This window comes from Lithobates pipiens, unplaced genomic scaffold, assembly GCF_037356315.1.
Source record: "Lithobates pipiens isolate NorthernLeopardFrog02 unplaced genomic scaffold, aLitPip1_a1.2 Scaffold_8, whole genome shotgun sequence".
Classification (NCBI taxonomy): domain Eukaryota; kingdom Metazoa; phylum Chordata; class Amphibia; order Anura; family Ranidae; genus Lithobates; species Lithobates pipiens.
The window spans coordinates 117,205,526-117,223,548 of NW_027507903.1; the positions used below are offsets into that span (position 1 = coordinate 117,205,526).

At 40.8% G+C, this 18,023-nt stretch overlaps 1 protein-coding gene across 4 annotated transcripts in view; it reads left to right on the top strand.

The window, feature by feature from the left end:
• Positions 1-18,023, top strand: part of MYO9A (myosin IXA) — a 194,617-nt gene that overhangs the window by 114,682 nt on the left and 61,912 nt on the right. For 3 of the 4 annotated variants that reach the window (XM_077473402.1, XM_077473405.1, XM_077473403.1), the window contains exons 9-15: positions 2,929-3,018; positions 3,110-3,232; positions 5,624-5,758; positions 11,908-12,029; positions 12,147-12,288; positions 14,816-15,011; positions 15,489-15,620. In XM_077473402.1, coding sequence (XP_077329528.1) covers positions 2,929-3,018; positions 3,110-3,232; positions 5,624-5,758; positions 11,908-12,029; positions 12,147-12,288; positions 14,816-15,011; positions 15,489-15,620 — 940 coding nt within the window. The remainder of the gene's footprint in view (positions 1-2,928; positions 3,019-3,109; positions 3,233-5,623; positions 5,759-11,907; positions 12,030-12,146; positions 12,289-14,815; positions 15,012-15,488; positions 15,621-18,023) is intronic. The other variant, XM_077473404.1, reaches the window with a different exon arrangement.

The window sequence follows — 18,023 nt, forward strand, 5'->3', positions numbered from 1 at the left end:
ATACAGTCACTGTTCCATTATAATAGCAGGCTCTTTAGGGTGGATGGAGAAATACATTCCATGGGCTGAATGAGAAATCAAATGTGGCCCTCGACATCATCAAAGGGCCACACATAAATGATACATAACTGGATACAGTCAAAGACTATAGGCATGATACAAAAGATGGTCAGAGAAAGCAGGCATGATTCAAAAGATGGTAAGAGACTGCAGGCATAATGCAAGAGCTGATCAGAGACGGCAGACAGGATACAGGAGCTGATCAGAGACTGCAGACAGGATACAGGAGCTGATCAGAGACTGCAGACAGGATACAGGAGCTGATCAGAGACTGCAGACAGGATACAGGAGCTGATCAGAGACGGCAGACAGGATACAGGAGCTGATCAGAGACGGCAGACAGGATACAGGAGCTGATCAGAGACGGCAGACAGGATACAGTAGCTGGTCAGGGACTGGTCTCTGTACTGGATTTTTTTTTCTCTTGCACCAAGGACAAATGTTCTGGAGACAACTGTCTAAGATAAAATTGTAGTTACCTTGGTGAGATTACCTCACATTTCTGTTATCGCCAAAACAGGAAGTGAAGGAAAATCTCCCTAGCATGACAGGAAAATAAAAGGTAATCTGATAGAGGTTTTAAAGCGTCGTTCCACCCACTGGTATATTTTATATAGATGTGTTACACACAGAGTGATATATTTCAAGCATTTACTTTTTTATTTTATTTTGATGATTATGGCTTACAGCTAGTGAAAACCCAAAATTCAGTAACTCAGAAAATTAGAATATTACATATAGTATAACTATGCACACAGTACTTGGTAGGGGCTCCTTTTGCATGAATTACTGCATCAATGTGGTGTGGCACTGAGGTGATCAGTGTGGTGCTGCTGAGGTATTATGGAAGCCCAGGTTTCTTTGATAGCGGTTTCTTTGAGCTCATCTGTATTGTTGGGTCTGGTGTCTCTCATCTTCCTCTTGACAATACCCCACAGATTCTCTATGGGGTTTAGGTCAGGCGAGTTTGGTTGTCAATCAAGCACAGTGATACCATGATTATTAAACCAGGTATTGGTAGTTTTGGCAGCGTGGGCAGATGCCAAGTCCTCCTGGAAAATGAAATCAGCATCTCCCTAAAGCTGGTCAGCAGAGGAAAGCATAAAGTGATCTAGAATTTCCTGGTAGGGGGCTACACTGACTTTGGACTTGATAAAACACAGTGGACCAACACCAGCAGATCACATGACTCACCAAATCATCACGGACTGTGGAAACTTCACACTGGACCTCATGAAACTTGGATTCTGTGCCTCTCCACTCTTCCTCCAGACTCTGGGACCTTGATTTCCAAATGAAATACAAAATTTACCACAGTCCGTGATGATTTGGGGAGCCATATCATCTGCTGGTGTTTTATCAAGTCCAAAAAAAAACTATTTTTTTTTTTTTGTTTATTGGTCTTATCTAATATTCTAATTTTCTGAGATACTGAATTTTGATTTTTGCTAGCTGTAAGCCTTAATCAATTTTAAAATAAAGAAATGCTTGAAAATATATCACTTTGTGTGTAATGCATCTATATAAAATATGAGTTTCACTTTTTGAAACCTCCTCGTGCATTGCTTTGTACATAATGAGGCCAAGGAACCAACCTCATGTTAGAGCTTTGGGCAGAAGAGAACAACACTAGAGCCTGCTGGCCCGGGACATAGGATTAGTATGTGGGGGGACCCCACTGCAAGGGCTGATTTTGTATATTTCCTGGAATTTGGCTTTAACTATCTGTCTGTTTATTTTCTATATGCTGGTTGTATAAGTTGTGCCAATAATCATAGTTAATGTTTATATTGCTTCATGGTCTACATCTACAAAAGACATGCTATGCGATGTGGTTTTACTGTTAATTTTCAATTCAATAAGTTTACTTTAATAAGAAATGCAGCGTATTCCCTTTACATGTTCAGAGTCGCGTTTGGCGTTCTGCTGTCTGGACTGGATCTAAAAGTGACGCCAAACAGAAGATTCACTGTCAGCTACTGTGTACAAAACAAAAGCGGTCTTATGGACACATACAGATATTTTACTGTTTGCTATCAAAGTATGATACCCCCTCCCCCCCCAGTTTGTAGTAATACAATTGGTTTAGGTTGCCTTCAACAAACTTCGATAACGCACTTGCTTTGTGTGGAGATGTTATGATATTTATTGTGTTTTTGGTATTTAATTTTCCATTTTATTAGAACCAGTTTTATTATAACAGTTTTAATATGAATTTTAAAAAAACCTTGCCCGCCAGCTTTGTGTGTCCTCTCTGACTCCTGCTTGAAGACTTTTGCAGAGTTGTCAGGCCCACTGTCATTACAAGGAGTCTTACTATTCCCGTTGAATGTTTTGTGCTAAGGAAGAAATAGCAAGACTCTGTTTAGGGTCATGCCTGTAAAATCCATAAGGTACTGTATATCTCACTGTTAGATTCTCTTACAGTGAATTCACACTAGAACAGAGAGCTGATGGAGTGCTTTACCTCTTTGGCAGCAGTCTTTTCCGATTGCAGTAGGGGGCAGTGTGGTGGTGATTCATTACATCATACAGCTCCTTTTTTTTTTTTTCCTTTGTTTTTGTATATGAAGAGTAAAAAAGAAAAAAGTACACTTCATTCCTGTTGCTGTATAGCAGCGAGATGCATCGTGCCGCTCTACTGTGCCATGCAGTTCTGTACAGAACACTGCGATTAAACGATGCAGTGTAGCTTGGGGAAGCGTTGCAGTGTGAATGGGATACACAAAGCAATTTTTTACACTGTCCCCGCACCATGTGTGAATTCAGCCTAAGTTTATAACTGAAATTTCAGTTTTGGCTGGGCTGGCCAATGGCTTTTTCTCTTTATAACAAACCTAAATTGTAATCCTTTTATGTAAATTTCAGGTGCGAGAAGAAATGCTACTGGATGCTTTGATTACAAGGAAAACTGTTACAGTTGGAGAGAAACTCATCTTGCCTTATCGTTTACCAGAGGTGAGGTTTTTTTTTTTCTCCGGTCTCCCAAGAGTGTAGGTTTTGCTGTATATGGGAGGAAATTTACCACCCCTTTTATGTGCCTTTCCAGGCTATTACAGTAAGGGACTCCTTGGCCAAGTCTCTCTACAGCGCCCTGTTTGATTGGATCGTCTTCCGTATCAACCATGCTCTTCTCAACATCAACAGCAAGGCAATGGATGAAGCAAGCCAGGTAAGATGAGAATGTCAAAAAAACAATAAAGAAAAATTCCCAGCTTACTTACCAGTCAGCCTACAACAAACCGAATTGTCATGTCTAAAAGTTCACATTAAATCCAGGGGTTTAGTTTGCACACATTTGCAAATATATGTGTAAGCTGCAGGGCCACTTCACAGCACCCCAGTGTACTGCAGACCTAACTCCAGCACATTTATAGTATATGGAGCACATGTATAGTAATGAATAGATTAAGGGCAGGTATGCCTGGAGTGAGCCCACTCCTCCTTATAGGTACAGGACACCCAGCAATAGCACAGTGGCAGCAAAGGTATCCAGTGCCTCTCCTCACCAATTAACCAACAGTGCAAACAAATTGCAACCACCCCAACCTATAACTGGCCTTTTACAGCAAGGAGCACATGGAAGGGCGATTCATGTCAAAAACCAACAAAGAAAAAATTTAATTGACCCAGTGTGTCCATATTAGGTCAATGATATCACAAGCACCCCTCCCCTTTGTGTGTGCAGCGACACTCGGATGACAGCTGATTGGGCCGCCACTGACAGCTTCCTTCTGTGTTTTGGTTGACCATGGATTTGGACTGAACCCCATCTCATCCTAAAGGCGGCCATAGACCGTTCTAATGTCAGCCGGTTCAGCAGGAACTCGCCAAGATTCGAACCATGTATGCGCAGGCTGCTTGATCAAACAACGTGGATACAACCAGCCGGTCAGATTTTACATGCGATTACATGGAGTGTTCTCCCATCGGGAATGGTTTTCCCCGGCCCCTTGCTGGAGAACACAATGAATTTGCGGAAGGAAGTCTTATAGCTAGCCTTAGAAGTTTTTTCAGGATTATAATGCTCTGTCTTTTTGGGTCTAGTTACTCTCACTTGCTATCCCAGGAACACTTGTCATGTTAACAGAAAATATTGGTAAATCGGCAATTTGGAGGTTTTCTCAGCAATAAAAGCTTTTATGAAATCAAAATGGAAAATAAGTCCCTTTTACTCTGTTCTTGTTCGACAGTTTCCCTTATTCAACAACTCATTAATTTACTTATCTGGAAGGATTACAGTTCTGCAGTAGTCAGGGAGCAGTGAAGCTGCGGCATTCCAAGACTCGGACTGCCAAAGATGTGGATATAGTTGGGCTTCATTCATTCATAAATCTGTATTCTGTGTGTCTCATGCACTCCTAGGGCTTGATTTACTAAATGCAAATAGGCTGTTTAGTTTGCAGGGGAAGTTTTGCTTAGACTGGTGAATGAGGGGAAGCTCTGCTGACTTCCGTTATCCAGTCATGTGCAAACAAAACGTAATTGGGTATTCTTTGCAGAATGAATTTTCACTAAGCTAAGTTAAAATTCCTTTGCTCTCTAAATCAACCACAAGATGTCAACCACCCCATAGTACCCCTTACCCCCACCAAAAAAAAAGGGCAATAACAAAACAAATGGTACAGAAATAAACAGTGTCTTGGATTCTGATTAGTTAGGAACTCTAAGCCCTTGTACACACAGTCGGAGAATCCGTCGGAATGTGTCCTATCGGACCGTTTTGTCGGATAATCCGACTGTGTGTGGTATGCATCGGACTGTTTCTGTCGGAATATCCGTCGGACCAAATTTTCCAACTTGCTGGAAATATTTTCCGACAAACTGGTCCGATCGGACATACTCCGATCATGTGTAGAGAATTCCGATCAAAGTGCCATGCATGCTCAGATCAAATTCCTACACCAAAGCTATTGGCTACTAGCCTGAACGTAGTCCCGTCGTAACGAAATAACGTCATCACGTTCTGAACGATTGGATTTTCCGACAACGTCGTCCAACCGTGTGTATGCAACAGTTTTGGACAAGATCCGTCGGACAAAATCCGACGGACAGAATCCGTCGGATCTGGTTGTCGGAATCTCCGACCGTGTGTACAAGGGCTAAGACCACAGGAACTGTACAGACTGGTTCTTGTGTTTTACCACTTTGTGTGATAGCTTTAACTGTAGCCTATGTAATTCCATCTGCTGATTTACAGGTGTATTGAAAGCACAAACCACTTAATGATCAGAGCAGAGAGCGGGCCCCTGTCTACTAGCTCATAGAGACCCATATCTATTTTTAGTTTATCAAAAGCAGGCAACAAGAGCAGGCAGGGCTAAAAAAAACAGCATGTTCTGCACACAGAAGTTAGATGGAAATACCCTATATTAAATATTTCTTAGTAAAATAATTTCATACAAATGGTAAAAAAACATAAAATATCAGGCTTTAAACGTAGGATGCCTAGTATAAAAACCATAAGAGTTCCCTTCTAAGGAAATACGAATAAGAACAGATGTCTCTGCTGCCCATTTATTGTAGTTTTCTTATCTTTTTTTCTTCTTTTGTTTTAATCTAGACTCTTTCCATCGGGGTCCTGGATATCTTCGGTTTTGAGGATTATGGAAGCAACAGCTTTGAGCAATTCTGCATCAACTTTGCCAATGAGCGTCTACAACATTACTTCAATCAACATCTCTTTCAGCTAGAACAGGTTGGTTTTTGCAGCATGAATTTTAAAATCACAGCACATTTGTATTAGGACTAGCTAGCTGTTCAGTTTTTATGCCAGTTGCAGTTGGGAGTTGGGATCTGGGATCATTGATAAAATAACGGGTTAATATAATGGAATCTTCTAGTTGAATAATATCTGATTATCATGATATTTCATCTTGCCTAAAGATGCACCCAGAAAACAAAACTTTTAGATGCATACAGAGAGCATAACCTACCTAATAGTTACTATTTTCCCTTTGTACTGCTTTCTGACAATCCTTAAACTCATCAGCTGCTGATGCTGCAATAGCCTCATTGCTGCCTCTCACAGAAAATGTCAGTACTAAGATGTCCTTGTGGCCAACAATTACATTCGGCCGCCTTGCAAAATTTGATTCTGATTGAAGCAGAAAAATTTGAATATGATTGCTGCAGAAATAACGTTACACAGTACAGGCTTCAGAAAGTATATTTATATTACAATTATTTTTTTTGAAGCATTGTGTACTTTTTCTGCAGAATTCAGATTAAGGTGAGCGTTCTAGTTTTATCATGGTTGCTGTGTTGACTTGTTGGCATTAGTAACTCATTGGGGTTGATTTACTAAACCGGTCAAACCTTAATTGTACAAGCTGAAGTTAGAAGCCGATTGGCCAACCATGCACAGCCTGCACCAGATTTTGCACTCTCCAGTTTTAGTAAATCACCCCATCGTATGCGTTCACTTTTTGCCTGGCATTGTCCTTTAATAAACAAATTCTCTATTTAAAGCTGGATGCTATACAGTATCGGAGCTTTAGATGGTCCCAGAGGAACCTCTCCTCTGCTTTCGCATTCTATCAGAAAGAACATGTCAGGAAATTTCCTGCTGCCTTAAAAATTGTGTTTTTTTTTTTTCTAATCCTGTCCCTGCACAAGTATAGTGTGAAGGCATTAAAAGTGAATTCTACACAACTGTAAGCTTGCTGTACACGTTATTGTTGAGTCTTCTGAGTATAGGAAAAAGCAAGGGATTTTCAGGCTTTTTTTTGTCTAATTTCCTTCCAACAACTTAAAGCGGAGTTCTGCTTAAAAAAAAAAAAAAAAAGTTAAGTCAGCAGCTACAAATACTGCAGCTGCTGACTTTTAATAATCGGACACTTACCTGTCCCAGGGTCCAGCAATGCGGGGATCGAAGCACTGCTCGTCTCCCCCTCTATTCGGCGGCGCTGGCATTGTAACTGGTGTGACTGGCCGCGCAATCATCTGGGACCTGTGACGTGTCCCAGATGATTACCTAGAGGGAGGTGGCAGAGCTGATTTCCCTTCCTGCGCCTAGGGAAGTGACGTCAGGAGCCCAGGTGCTGAAGGAGGCAGATTATGAGGGACCCCCTAGCAACAGGCATTAAGGCTGGATTCACACCTATGCGTTTTTTGGGCTTTTTGCATATTTGCACTACAGTCCATTTACCATGGTTTCCTATGGAACACATTCTGTAGTGCAAAATGCAAAAAGCACTAAAAATGTATAGGTGTGAATCCAGTCTATAGCCTATTTTTTATTTATTTTTCTTATGCACATTAATGACTTTTTTTTTTTTTTTGGGTGGAACTATGTACACATAGGCTTCAACATCTGTATACAGCAGCTTTTACTTTTGCAGTCTTCAGCATGCCTATAGAGCAGCCGTCATTAAATGGCGGCCCGCGGTCCGAGTCCGGACCGAACGGAGCTTCTGCCCGGACCGCCGTGCCGCCAGCATACTACTAAATTGAAGCAATCACTGGTTTGCTGGGACCGCGGGTTTCCCCAGCAACCAGTGACGCTGCGCGCATGCGCCCGCCCCCTGCTCCTGGCCGCGTCTCTCGAAGCTGAAGAGAGACACGCGCACGGGCAGTAGGGGTGTGACGTCACATGCGCGCCCCGCCCCCTGCTGCCAGCGGTTCCCTATTCCCGGGTCATGGCTCTCCTTGCCAGGCAGTTTCAGTTGTGCCCTCGCTCCTGTAGTAAAGGTATGTGGGCACATTATGGATAATTCATTCGTTTTTATTGTGCACACTGTTGGGCATATTTTAAGGGGCACACTGATAGGTATATTAATATGCACAATGCTGGGCTTTTTTTGTAAGGAGCACATGGGTATATTTTTTATGTGCACACTGATGGGCATGTTTTGTTAAGGTGCCCCTTAACAAAATATGCCCATCAGTGTGCACAATAAAAATATACCTATCAGCGTGCCCCTTAACATAAAATAAGGGTCACGCTGATGGGCACCTTTTATGTTAAGGGGTACTCCGATGGACAAATTTTATTTTGCGGGGCAGGCTGATGGGTATATTTTTAATGTGCACATCAATGGGCATATTTTGTTAAGGGGCACGCTGATGGGCACAACAAAATGTGCCCTACAAAATATGCCCATCGATGTGCACATTAAAAATATACCCATCAGCATGCCCCGCAAAATAAAATTTGTCCATCGGAGTACCCCTTAACATAATAGGTGCCCATCAGCGTGACCCTTATTTTATGTTAAGGGGCACGCTGATAGGTATATTTTTATTGTGCACACCGATGGGCATATTTTGTTAAGGGGCACCTTAATAAAACATGCCCATCAGTGTGCACATAAAAAATATACCCATGTGCTCCTTACAAAAAAAGCCCAGCATTGTGCATATTAATAATATACCTATCAGCATGCCCCTTAAAATAAAATTTGTCCATCAGAGAGCCTCCTAACATAATAGGCGGCCATCAGTGTGACCCTTATTTCATGTTAAGGGGCACGCTAATGGGCATATTTTATTTTAAGAGCAACACTGATGGGTACATTTTATATTAAAAGGGGCACTCTGATGGGCACATTTTAAGTTAAGGGGCGCGTTTTGTTGTGTCCATCAGAGTGCCCCTTAATATAAAATGTGCCCATCAGCATGATCCTTATTTTATGTTAAGGGGGACTCTGATGGGGACATCTGATGTAAGGGGACACTCTGACAGGAATGCCTGATGTAGAGGGGCACTGTGATGGGGGCACCTGATGTAGAGGGGCACTGTGATGGGGACACCTGATGTAAAGGGGCACTGTGATGGGGACACCTGATGTAAAGGGGCACTGTAATGGGGACACCTGATGTAAAGGGGCACTGTGATGGGGACACCTGATGTAAAGGGGCACTGTGATGGGGACACCTGATGTAAAGGGGCACTGTGATGGGGACACCAGATTTAATTTGACAATAAATATTGTTGAAATGCTAAGGAAATTGTACATTTCTCATGTTTTTGATAGATATACAGTTACTACAATATTTTCTGAGTCATAGCACAGACTTGAGATTCGGACCTCGGCCCAAAGAAAATTTTGGCGATCGGACCTCCTTGAATTTTAATTCATTACCCCTGCTATAGAGCTTCCATTTCTGTTTGGGGATGTTTAATGCAGATCCTAATGGGAGTACTGACTGTCACTTAATCTATTTGCATGCTTCAGCAGGTTTTCGACAAGCTTCAACACTGCTTGCCACTTTTTGAAAGCCCGCTGAAGTATTATACTTGCTTGTTTAGGGCTCGTGCACACCATACGTGAATGAAAACTGATGTCAAAACTACACAGATTTCACTTGCAGAGACATCCGTTTCACATCAGTTTAGATCAGTTTTTGTGCGTTTTAGTTTTGTGCCCTGTTCACACCAATGTTGATGTCATGTCCGTTTTTATTTTTTTTCCATACAGAGAACTGCGTACGTGTTTCAGCTTTCTGCGCAGGAAAAAAAATCTGCACATGATACCAGTGTGTTGTGGTGTGAACAGGGCACATAGAGTTCAATTTGTTTTTTTTTTTTGTGCCCTTGCAGTATGTGTGCAGAAAAACTGACATCTCTGCATCATGGTACAGAGACACGTGTTTTGCAAGGGCTCAAAGAAACCAGTGGTTCTCTGTGCCTGGTTCACACCACAACGTGCAGATTTTTTCTGTGCAGTAATCTGCAACATGTATGCAGTTTTCTTCATGGAAAAGAAAAATGACATGAAATCAACATTGATGTGAACAGGGCACATAACTGACGCACATGAAAACTGATGTCAATGTGCATAAAAACACTATAGAACAGGCATGAAAACTGGGGAAAAATTATGTCTCTGCAAGTGAAATCTGCACGGTTTTGCCATCAGTTTTCATGCAGGTATGATGTGAACGAGCCCTTAAAGTAACAACCAGACTCTCATTAAATTATGAGTTTAACAAACCCAAACTGTGAAAAGGTGGAAGGTTATTTTAAAGACTTGTAGAAAGATATGCAAATGCCTTGCAGAAGCTTGCTCTCACACTGCTGTTATACAAGCTGAAGCCCATTTGTTCAAGGTATAAAATGAAACTGCCATTGTTGACCTTTCATTCTTAAACTATAAATTCCCTTGCTGTCATGATTTTGGGGCTCCAGTACTGTCATGGTTAATATCACAGCATAATGCCGCGTACACATGATCTGAGTTTTCCACGGAAAAATCTTGGATGGTTTTTCCAACGGAATTCCACTCAAGCTTGGCTTGCATATACACGGCCACACAAGTTCTCTGAACTTTCGACCATCAAGAATGCAGTGACGTACAACACTACCAAGAGCCAAGAAAATTAAGTTCAGTGCTTCCGAACATGCGTCGAATTGTTTCGGAATTTGCAAGTTAGAATTGGTACAGATGATCGGAATTTCCAATCGGAACTTTTTCCATCGGAAAAATAGAGGAACTGCTCTCAATCTTTTTCTGGCGGGAATTCTGCCAGCAAAAGTCAGATGGAGCATACGCACGGTCGCAATTTCTGACCAAAACCTCACATCGGACTTTTGCTGGTGGAATTTCTGATCCTGTGTATGGGGCTTAAGTGTGTAGATCAGAAGTTCTGACTTTCCTGAACTACATAATTGTTCTTGAGCAGTGACTTCCAAATCCAAAGACGGACAACTAGCATTCTCGAAGGAAGGTCTGCAGGGACGGCCTCCATATTACACTCCAACACAGGTTTCTGTCCATTTGGTTCCTTAAAGTGGTTCTAAATACAAAAAAGGATTTTTACATTAATGCATTCTTTGCATTAAGGTAAAAAAAAATACTTTCAACACCTGTCTCTCCCACTCTATCTCAAAACACTTACCTGAGACCTCTTATTATCTTGCAGTGTACCCAGCTGTAGCACTGCTCTCCTCTCCTGCTGTCAGTCAAATCCTGTGGAGAGGGTTCAGGGGTGTGGCCAAGTCACACTCTGTGTGTCTATAGAAGCTCACAGCCCTGATCAGTAGCACACTTACTGTACATGGGTGCCCCCTCAGCACACAGCTTGCTATGGGTCTCTAGGTTGGCCTTGCACGTGTTTTTTTATTTTTTTTTTTATTTTTTTTTTTATTACCAACTTAAGTGGAGTAATTTTTGTTTTTGTATGCTGACAGCAGCAGTTGCATACACTGATGAGCAGCTGATTCATGGAAACCTTTCCAACGTGTGCCTTTGAAAGTAGTCTATTATACAGTTAACTTGTGCCGTGCTGGGGAGCCCATGCACTAATTAAAATTTAGATTTTCGATTTTCAGTTCATGGCCTGACTGGCTCTGTCTGGTAGACATCTACTGAAAAAAAACCTCCCATGTATAATACCACTTTGTGCAGCATCGCCAAGCAGAAAAGCAAATATGGCAATTTACCTGTGCACATATTATTAAAAACTATGTACAGAATCAAGGTTTTCAATATTACATTTACAAAACACAGAAAAAAAGATTACTGTTCCCCTTATAATAGTACAAGGTATTTTTGTGTGTAGCTAGAGATATTAAAATCTGCGTTTACAACTAGTTATGCCTAAACTGAGCACCTAATGTAACCCGAGGGCAAATTCAGTTAAGCAGTAACATTTTTTCATGAAACAACATGTACCATTCACCAGGTCCTCGTGGCACATTCATACTAATACAAAAAACAAAAACGCATTTAAGTTGTGAATTGTATAAAGAATCCTTATGCAATGCTGTGTGTAACTTTTGTTATGTGATAATTGTAACTTGTTACTCTGCTTCAACAACCTTGATAAAGAGAGAGCAGCATTTTCTATTCTAGTGATATAATCAAAGTTGTAATATATTTTTTATTTTATTTTTTACTCCAGGAGCAATATCGATTAGAGGGAATAAGCTGGAGTAACATCAATTACTCAGATAATGCAGGCTGCATCAGTCTGATCAGCAAGAGGCCAACAGGACTGCTCCAGCTGCTGGATGAAGAGAGCAAGTAAGATACCCCACCGGTGTCCTCCTGGGGACACATTTGCAAGGGTATTTATCAGTTATCTATTGTAAGAAACCATTTTCCTCCAAAGTTGTCTTTTTTCTATCTTGTTTTTCTTAGCTTCCCGCAAGCTACTCATCAGACTCTGCTGGAAAAATTCAAACGACATAATGAAGGCAACCAATACATTGAGTTTCCAGCAGTTATGGAGCCAGCTTTCATTATTCATCACTATGCTGGCAAGGTCAAATATGGTGTTAAGGTGAGTGCTGTAAAAAAAACATATTATTGTATTCCCTCAATGGAGATTACTGATAAACACGGCAATCTGGTTGCTATGGGCAACAACTAAATTGTTATTTTGTAGTAGTAGGGTTTATTCTGTAATAAATTCAAGTGGCACTTTGCCCCATAACCCCCCCCCCCCCCATATGTTTTTTTTTCCACTGGGGTTACCCTCAATAAACATACTCACACCCAGTGAATCCAGCGGTACTCTGTTGTAACCCACCACTTTGCTGCTGCATGCAAGTTGCAGCATCGCCATCTTCCTTCTTTACATTGAGCTGTCTCTGTGATGATGTGCCCATGTGGTCCTTCCTCCTCTAGCTGATGAGGCAGCTGATGCCTCCTGGGATAAGCAATGTAGTCATCCCAGGGGGCTTTAAAAGCAGAAGTTGGAGATGGGTATGGCGTGGAACTGCACCCCTTTTATTAACCCGGAATAATTATAATTTTCTCATCTTAGAGTGGTGCAGTAATAAAACTTGTGCCATTCTTTAATTCCACATGGCACAATGTAATCAACTCCCCATTGAACTGTATAGTCAGTTCTATTGAGGTAACTGGGATTTTTGCTATCTTGGCTTTTGCTGGCCTTCTGACCGAACTCTGCTCTGCTTCTCCGTGCAGCAACAGATTAATGCAATATCAGTCTAGTTTGCTGATAACACCAAGCTGTAGGAAACGATTGAATGTGATCCAATGCCGATGAGTTAAAAAGAAAAGCAGAATCAGGCTGCCCTTCAGGAAAAAGACGGTAAAAGTAAAAAAAAAACACACTTCCTCCCATCTAATCTTAGATCCTGAGGAGCATATTGGATGCTGCCAACCACTTGCAGAAGCCTGCGTGTTTTCACACAGAAGTTTTGCAGTTGTAATCCTGTGAAAACTGTGTAGCTGCCATCTCCACTTTTTCAGCATGTCATATTAATCAGTGATGGGAATAAGGATTATTCTCCTTATAATCCTCAAACTTGATTACATAATGGCAGTAACCCCAGCTAAAGAAACAAAATGGAACGTTTGTTAGAGTTCTTAACAGCTGTCATTAGAAACCAAATTCAATTTTTTTTTTTTTTTTATATTATAAAAAATAAATATTTAAACTAATGATAGATGCTACAATCTGATTTACTATCGATTCTAGAGGATTCTACCTGTTTGCATTTAAATTGAATTGTTTAGTGCTCTTGCACTGCAATTCTTTGGTCATTTTAAAGGAATTTGTGCACAGATTCTACAAAAGATTGTAACTGGTGTGGTGAGTTTGAGCGGTGTAAATTTTGTTTGTGATGTACAATACTTGTGTATGCAAAGTGGTCACCATATCCTCAGAAAGTAGACAAGCATAACTATGTGCTGCCCCCTAGTGGTGATGAACAACCAGTAATGATTTAGATCTGAAGTTTAGTGGTTTTTTTTTTTTTCCTAAATCAGCACCAGGGACAGACTTTACATTAACAAAGAATGTCTCTTGTGCTGGTGGCTACAATTAAAACAGCTCCATTAATGGAGGAGGCAGACCTTTTTTTCGCCTGCCTGTTTGCCATTTAAACAGTAGAGCACTTTTCATTGTGGGAACCAATAATATAACTTCTATTAATGGACAAGGGGGCGAAAAGGGTGGGCATAGTCCACACTCTTGACGAGTGCCTGTGATGGATGAAGCTGCTTATATATTAACCCACACATCTCCAGATAACCACAGCTGAGGGGGTTTCCAAAGGGGCCGAGCATGATGGATTTTAATGAACAATGCAGGGACTAGCACACAGGACAGACTTCTTTTATATACGTATTATCACTTGTACTGATTTAAAGTTGTTGTAAAACCTTATATTTACACCTAGTGAAGTGACTAGCTTCAGGTGATACACAGAGATGAAACAAATCATCCTACATAAGTTGTACCTGTTTATCTGCGATCTTCTCTTCTCTATATCCCTTCAAAGTGCAGAATGTATATAGCTTGCCTGAGCTTCTAGAAAGCAGGGGATGGGGAGCTGAAGTTACACTCTACAGAGCTCAATAAGGGGAGCTCTGTAAACTGACTGGAGGGAAGGGACATATACTCCTCCTTGACACAGCACAGAGGAACAGAGCTGTCAATCACAGGCTGTGTGCTAGAGATCCCTTACCTGTCACCTTTTTTTCTATTGGTCTCGGGGAAACCTGCCAGAAGTGACTTTTGCTGATAACAGAGGAAAGAGGCAGCAAAGAGAAATTACACTTAGTGCCCTGGTTTGAGACAAGTACACTCTACAGAGGTATGGGCTTTGTTCATATTTCATGTTTGAGCTCTACAACCGCTTAAAAAAAATAAAATCTCTAAACTTCAGCTTTAAGAAAAGTGCTGAGCAGGGTTAATGCTAAATTAAAATTCGTATGTTTTTGATGATGCATACCTTTTTAGGATTTGGATTTTAAGTTTACATTCACCTACATTTAAAATTAATGTATTATGTATATGTATTAAAATTAATGTATAATAAAATTATCTCTTGCAGGATTTTCGGGAAAAAAACACAGATCACATGCGTCCAGACATTGTGGCCTTATTGCGTAGCAGCCGTAACGCCTTCATTCGAGGAATGATTGCAATCAGTCCAGTAGCAGCTTTTCGATGGGCATTGCTAAGAGCATTTTTCAGAGCACTGTGGGCATTCAGGGAAAGTGGTAGAAACAACGTGGGCAAGAAGACTGGTGAGTGACTGATATATTGGGATGCTCTAGGAGTGAACTGGTGAGTGATCACTACAGTAAGGCAAACAGAACAAGTGAATGACTGCTTTGTGATTGCTTGTTGCAGGAATGGAACAATATGGGCGTTAGTCTGGGGGGGGGGGGGGGCTCCTTTTGATTGATTTGTTGGGATGCCGTAGAGGAGAGTCTAAGTATTTCAATAACTGTTCAGTGGGAATAGATTTTTGAAAGCAGTTGTATAAAGAAGCAGAACCTGGGTGTCTTCTGTTTAGATCTGCCCTATGTCATAGCACATCCCAGCTTTTTTGGAAAAAGTAGAAATCTGGCTGTGCACAGTCACACTTGCCTGTCTCTGTCTCTGGGTTCAGTAGTTGCAGCTTTGGGTATTCTGCCTCTGTCTTTGCTGGGAGTTTGTTACTCTGCCCTCTCTCTGGTTAATCTGTCTCTGTCTTCTCTTCCTGTGTGTTTGCTCTCAAGGCTCGGGCCCCCCCTGTACATCGGGGCCTCCTGGCTCATCTCACAAAGGCCTTTCTAGCTTTAGCTTTCTGCAGCACCCCGTCCACCAAAGGAGCTTACAGATCCTGCAGAGGTGTCAGAACGACCAATACAGTAAGGCTCCCATCCCAGAATCCTCTGCAATTTCATGAACACAAAGCTCCGTTTTGTAGCATTTAGGGCACTACACATGCATATATACACAGAAATGCATTCCTACAGACTCATATTTGATTGTTTTCCATCACCTATGCTCAGACAGGCTTCCATAACATAAGTTTGTCCTTTCCTTGCACGTAAATGTACATTTACTCATGCGCCTGAATGCTTTCCGTGTATGTGTAATATGGTGTTCTATTTCTGTATCCTTTCACAAGTTGTGCAATATAAGAGTTTATTTTACATTAACATGCTTGTTAGAATAATCAAATAACATCTTAAATGTTTGTATAATACTTGCGTTAAAGTACATGTAAATCCTAACAATGGACTTTTCTTAATTTCTCCCTTTTTGGTGTGTAAAATAAACCATTCTGTTAAATAATAATGAAAAAAAAAAAATTCCTGTTACTTTTGTCAGAAACTCAGACCTGGACTGTGTCTTCATGCCACTTCTTGCGTTATTTCAAAAAGCCCTCCTAGTTGGTTTTTGTTTTTGTTTTTTTTTGGACTACATAATGATTAACCTTATAGAGATCTGAGATCAGGAATGGTTAAAGCAGAACTGCACCCAAACGGGGAAGTTCCACGCTTTCCTCTCCTACCCCACCCCACTCTTTCTCAATTGCCACTTTATTTTTTACGGTAGGGGGAGGGGGGGGAGAGGAATTGAGATTGGTTACCTGGTTTTGACAGGTACCTGATCGCACTTCCTGTTAGATCATCGCTGTAATCAAAGCGGAAATTTGCCCCCCCCCCCCTCCTCCACTGCCTTCTGGGGCACATCACAGGTCCTAGAAAGCTGCAGAACCATTCATTTCAGTGTGGCAAGCAACTAGCTGTGAAGCCACAAGCGGTAACAAAACAAATAGTTAATAGTTAAGATGCTGGGGACTGAAGACCAATGAAGAAACCAGCTGGGAGAGGGCATTGCTGGATCCTGGGACAGGTGAGTGGCCATTTATAAAAAGTTTTAACAAAACTGACTGAGCTTTATCAATATTAATGTTTATCAATAAGGGTTGGATGAGAGCGGAGATTAGCGCAGGTTCCCAGTATTCTACAACACATATGTGATTTTGTGAATAATTGTATATCTTACTGTGCAAATACTCCAAATTGAAGAAAACTGTGTGCAAAAAAAAAACCCCAATAATTAAAGTACAAACATTTTTGAAAAACAATAATATGTGAATTGTGAAAGATCAAAATTATATGTGATAAATTGTATTAGCCTGCTATATGAATAGCAAATAAAGTGCAAAAATGCATCAATGTGCAAAACACCATACAATATATGGATGACAAAAATGTGCAAGTGAGCAATGATAAAGTGCTGGAATTGCAATGCAATCACCAAAGTGCTAAATTTGTGCAAATCTGAAAAATAAAAATAAAATCACAGATATATAAACATTGTAAGTATTACCTCTCCCATATGTAGCACAACAAAAGATGCAAAGTTTACAGCATGACAGTGTATACCTACCAATCAAATATATATATGAAGAAAACTGTATAACAATAGTCAAGAAATATTTAAAAAGTTCCAAAAAATGAGAGGTGGAATATTTCAATAATGTAAAGGCTAACCAAGCCACCAACCACCAGTGTTTAAACAGTGATTCCTTCATCATTCTCACTCTAAAGGACCCTGACAGCTGGGATCGTGAGCCTTCTAATGGCCTCTGCTGTGCTCTGCTGAATTCCATCAGTTCGATGTGCATCTCGCCATGGAACATGCAATGAATGAGGAGAAAAAAGAAAAAAGGCTTCCCATAGCGTACCACAATTCAGGAATTCTTAAAACAAAATACAAGATCCACTCACATATTCCAAGTGCCCAGACGGCACTAAGGAAAACACACTCAGCTCAGTCGGTGGTGGTGCTGCGGTTGTATCACGCAACACGGGCTCCAACCACTCGAGTTGCAATACTGTTGGCCTCTCCGTCTGACTCTACATCCGTTTCGTCTATCGATGTCCTTATGGAGTGGTCATTTTCACATTTTTGTCATCCGTATATAGTATGGTGTTTTGCACATTGATACATTTTTGCACTTTATTTGCTAGTCATATAGTAGGCTAATATCACATATAATTTTGATATTTCCCAAATCACATATTATTGATTTTCACAATTTTTTGCACTTTATTGGGATTTTTTTGCACACTGTTTTCTTCAATTTGGAGTATTTGCACAATAAGTTATATAATTATTCACAAAATCACATATATGTTGTAGAATACTGTGAACCTGCGCTAATCTTGACTCTCATCAAACATTTATTAAAAGTAAGCAGCTACAGTTTTTTTTTTTTTTTTTTTTTTGTAGCTGCTGACTTTAAATTTTTCCAC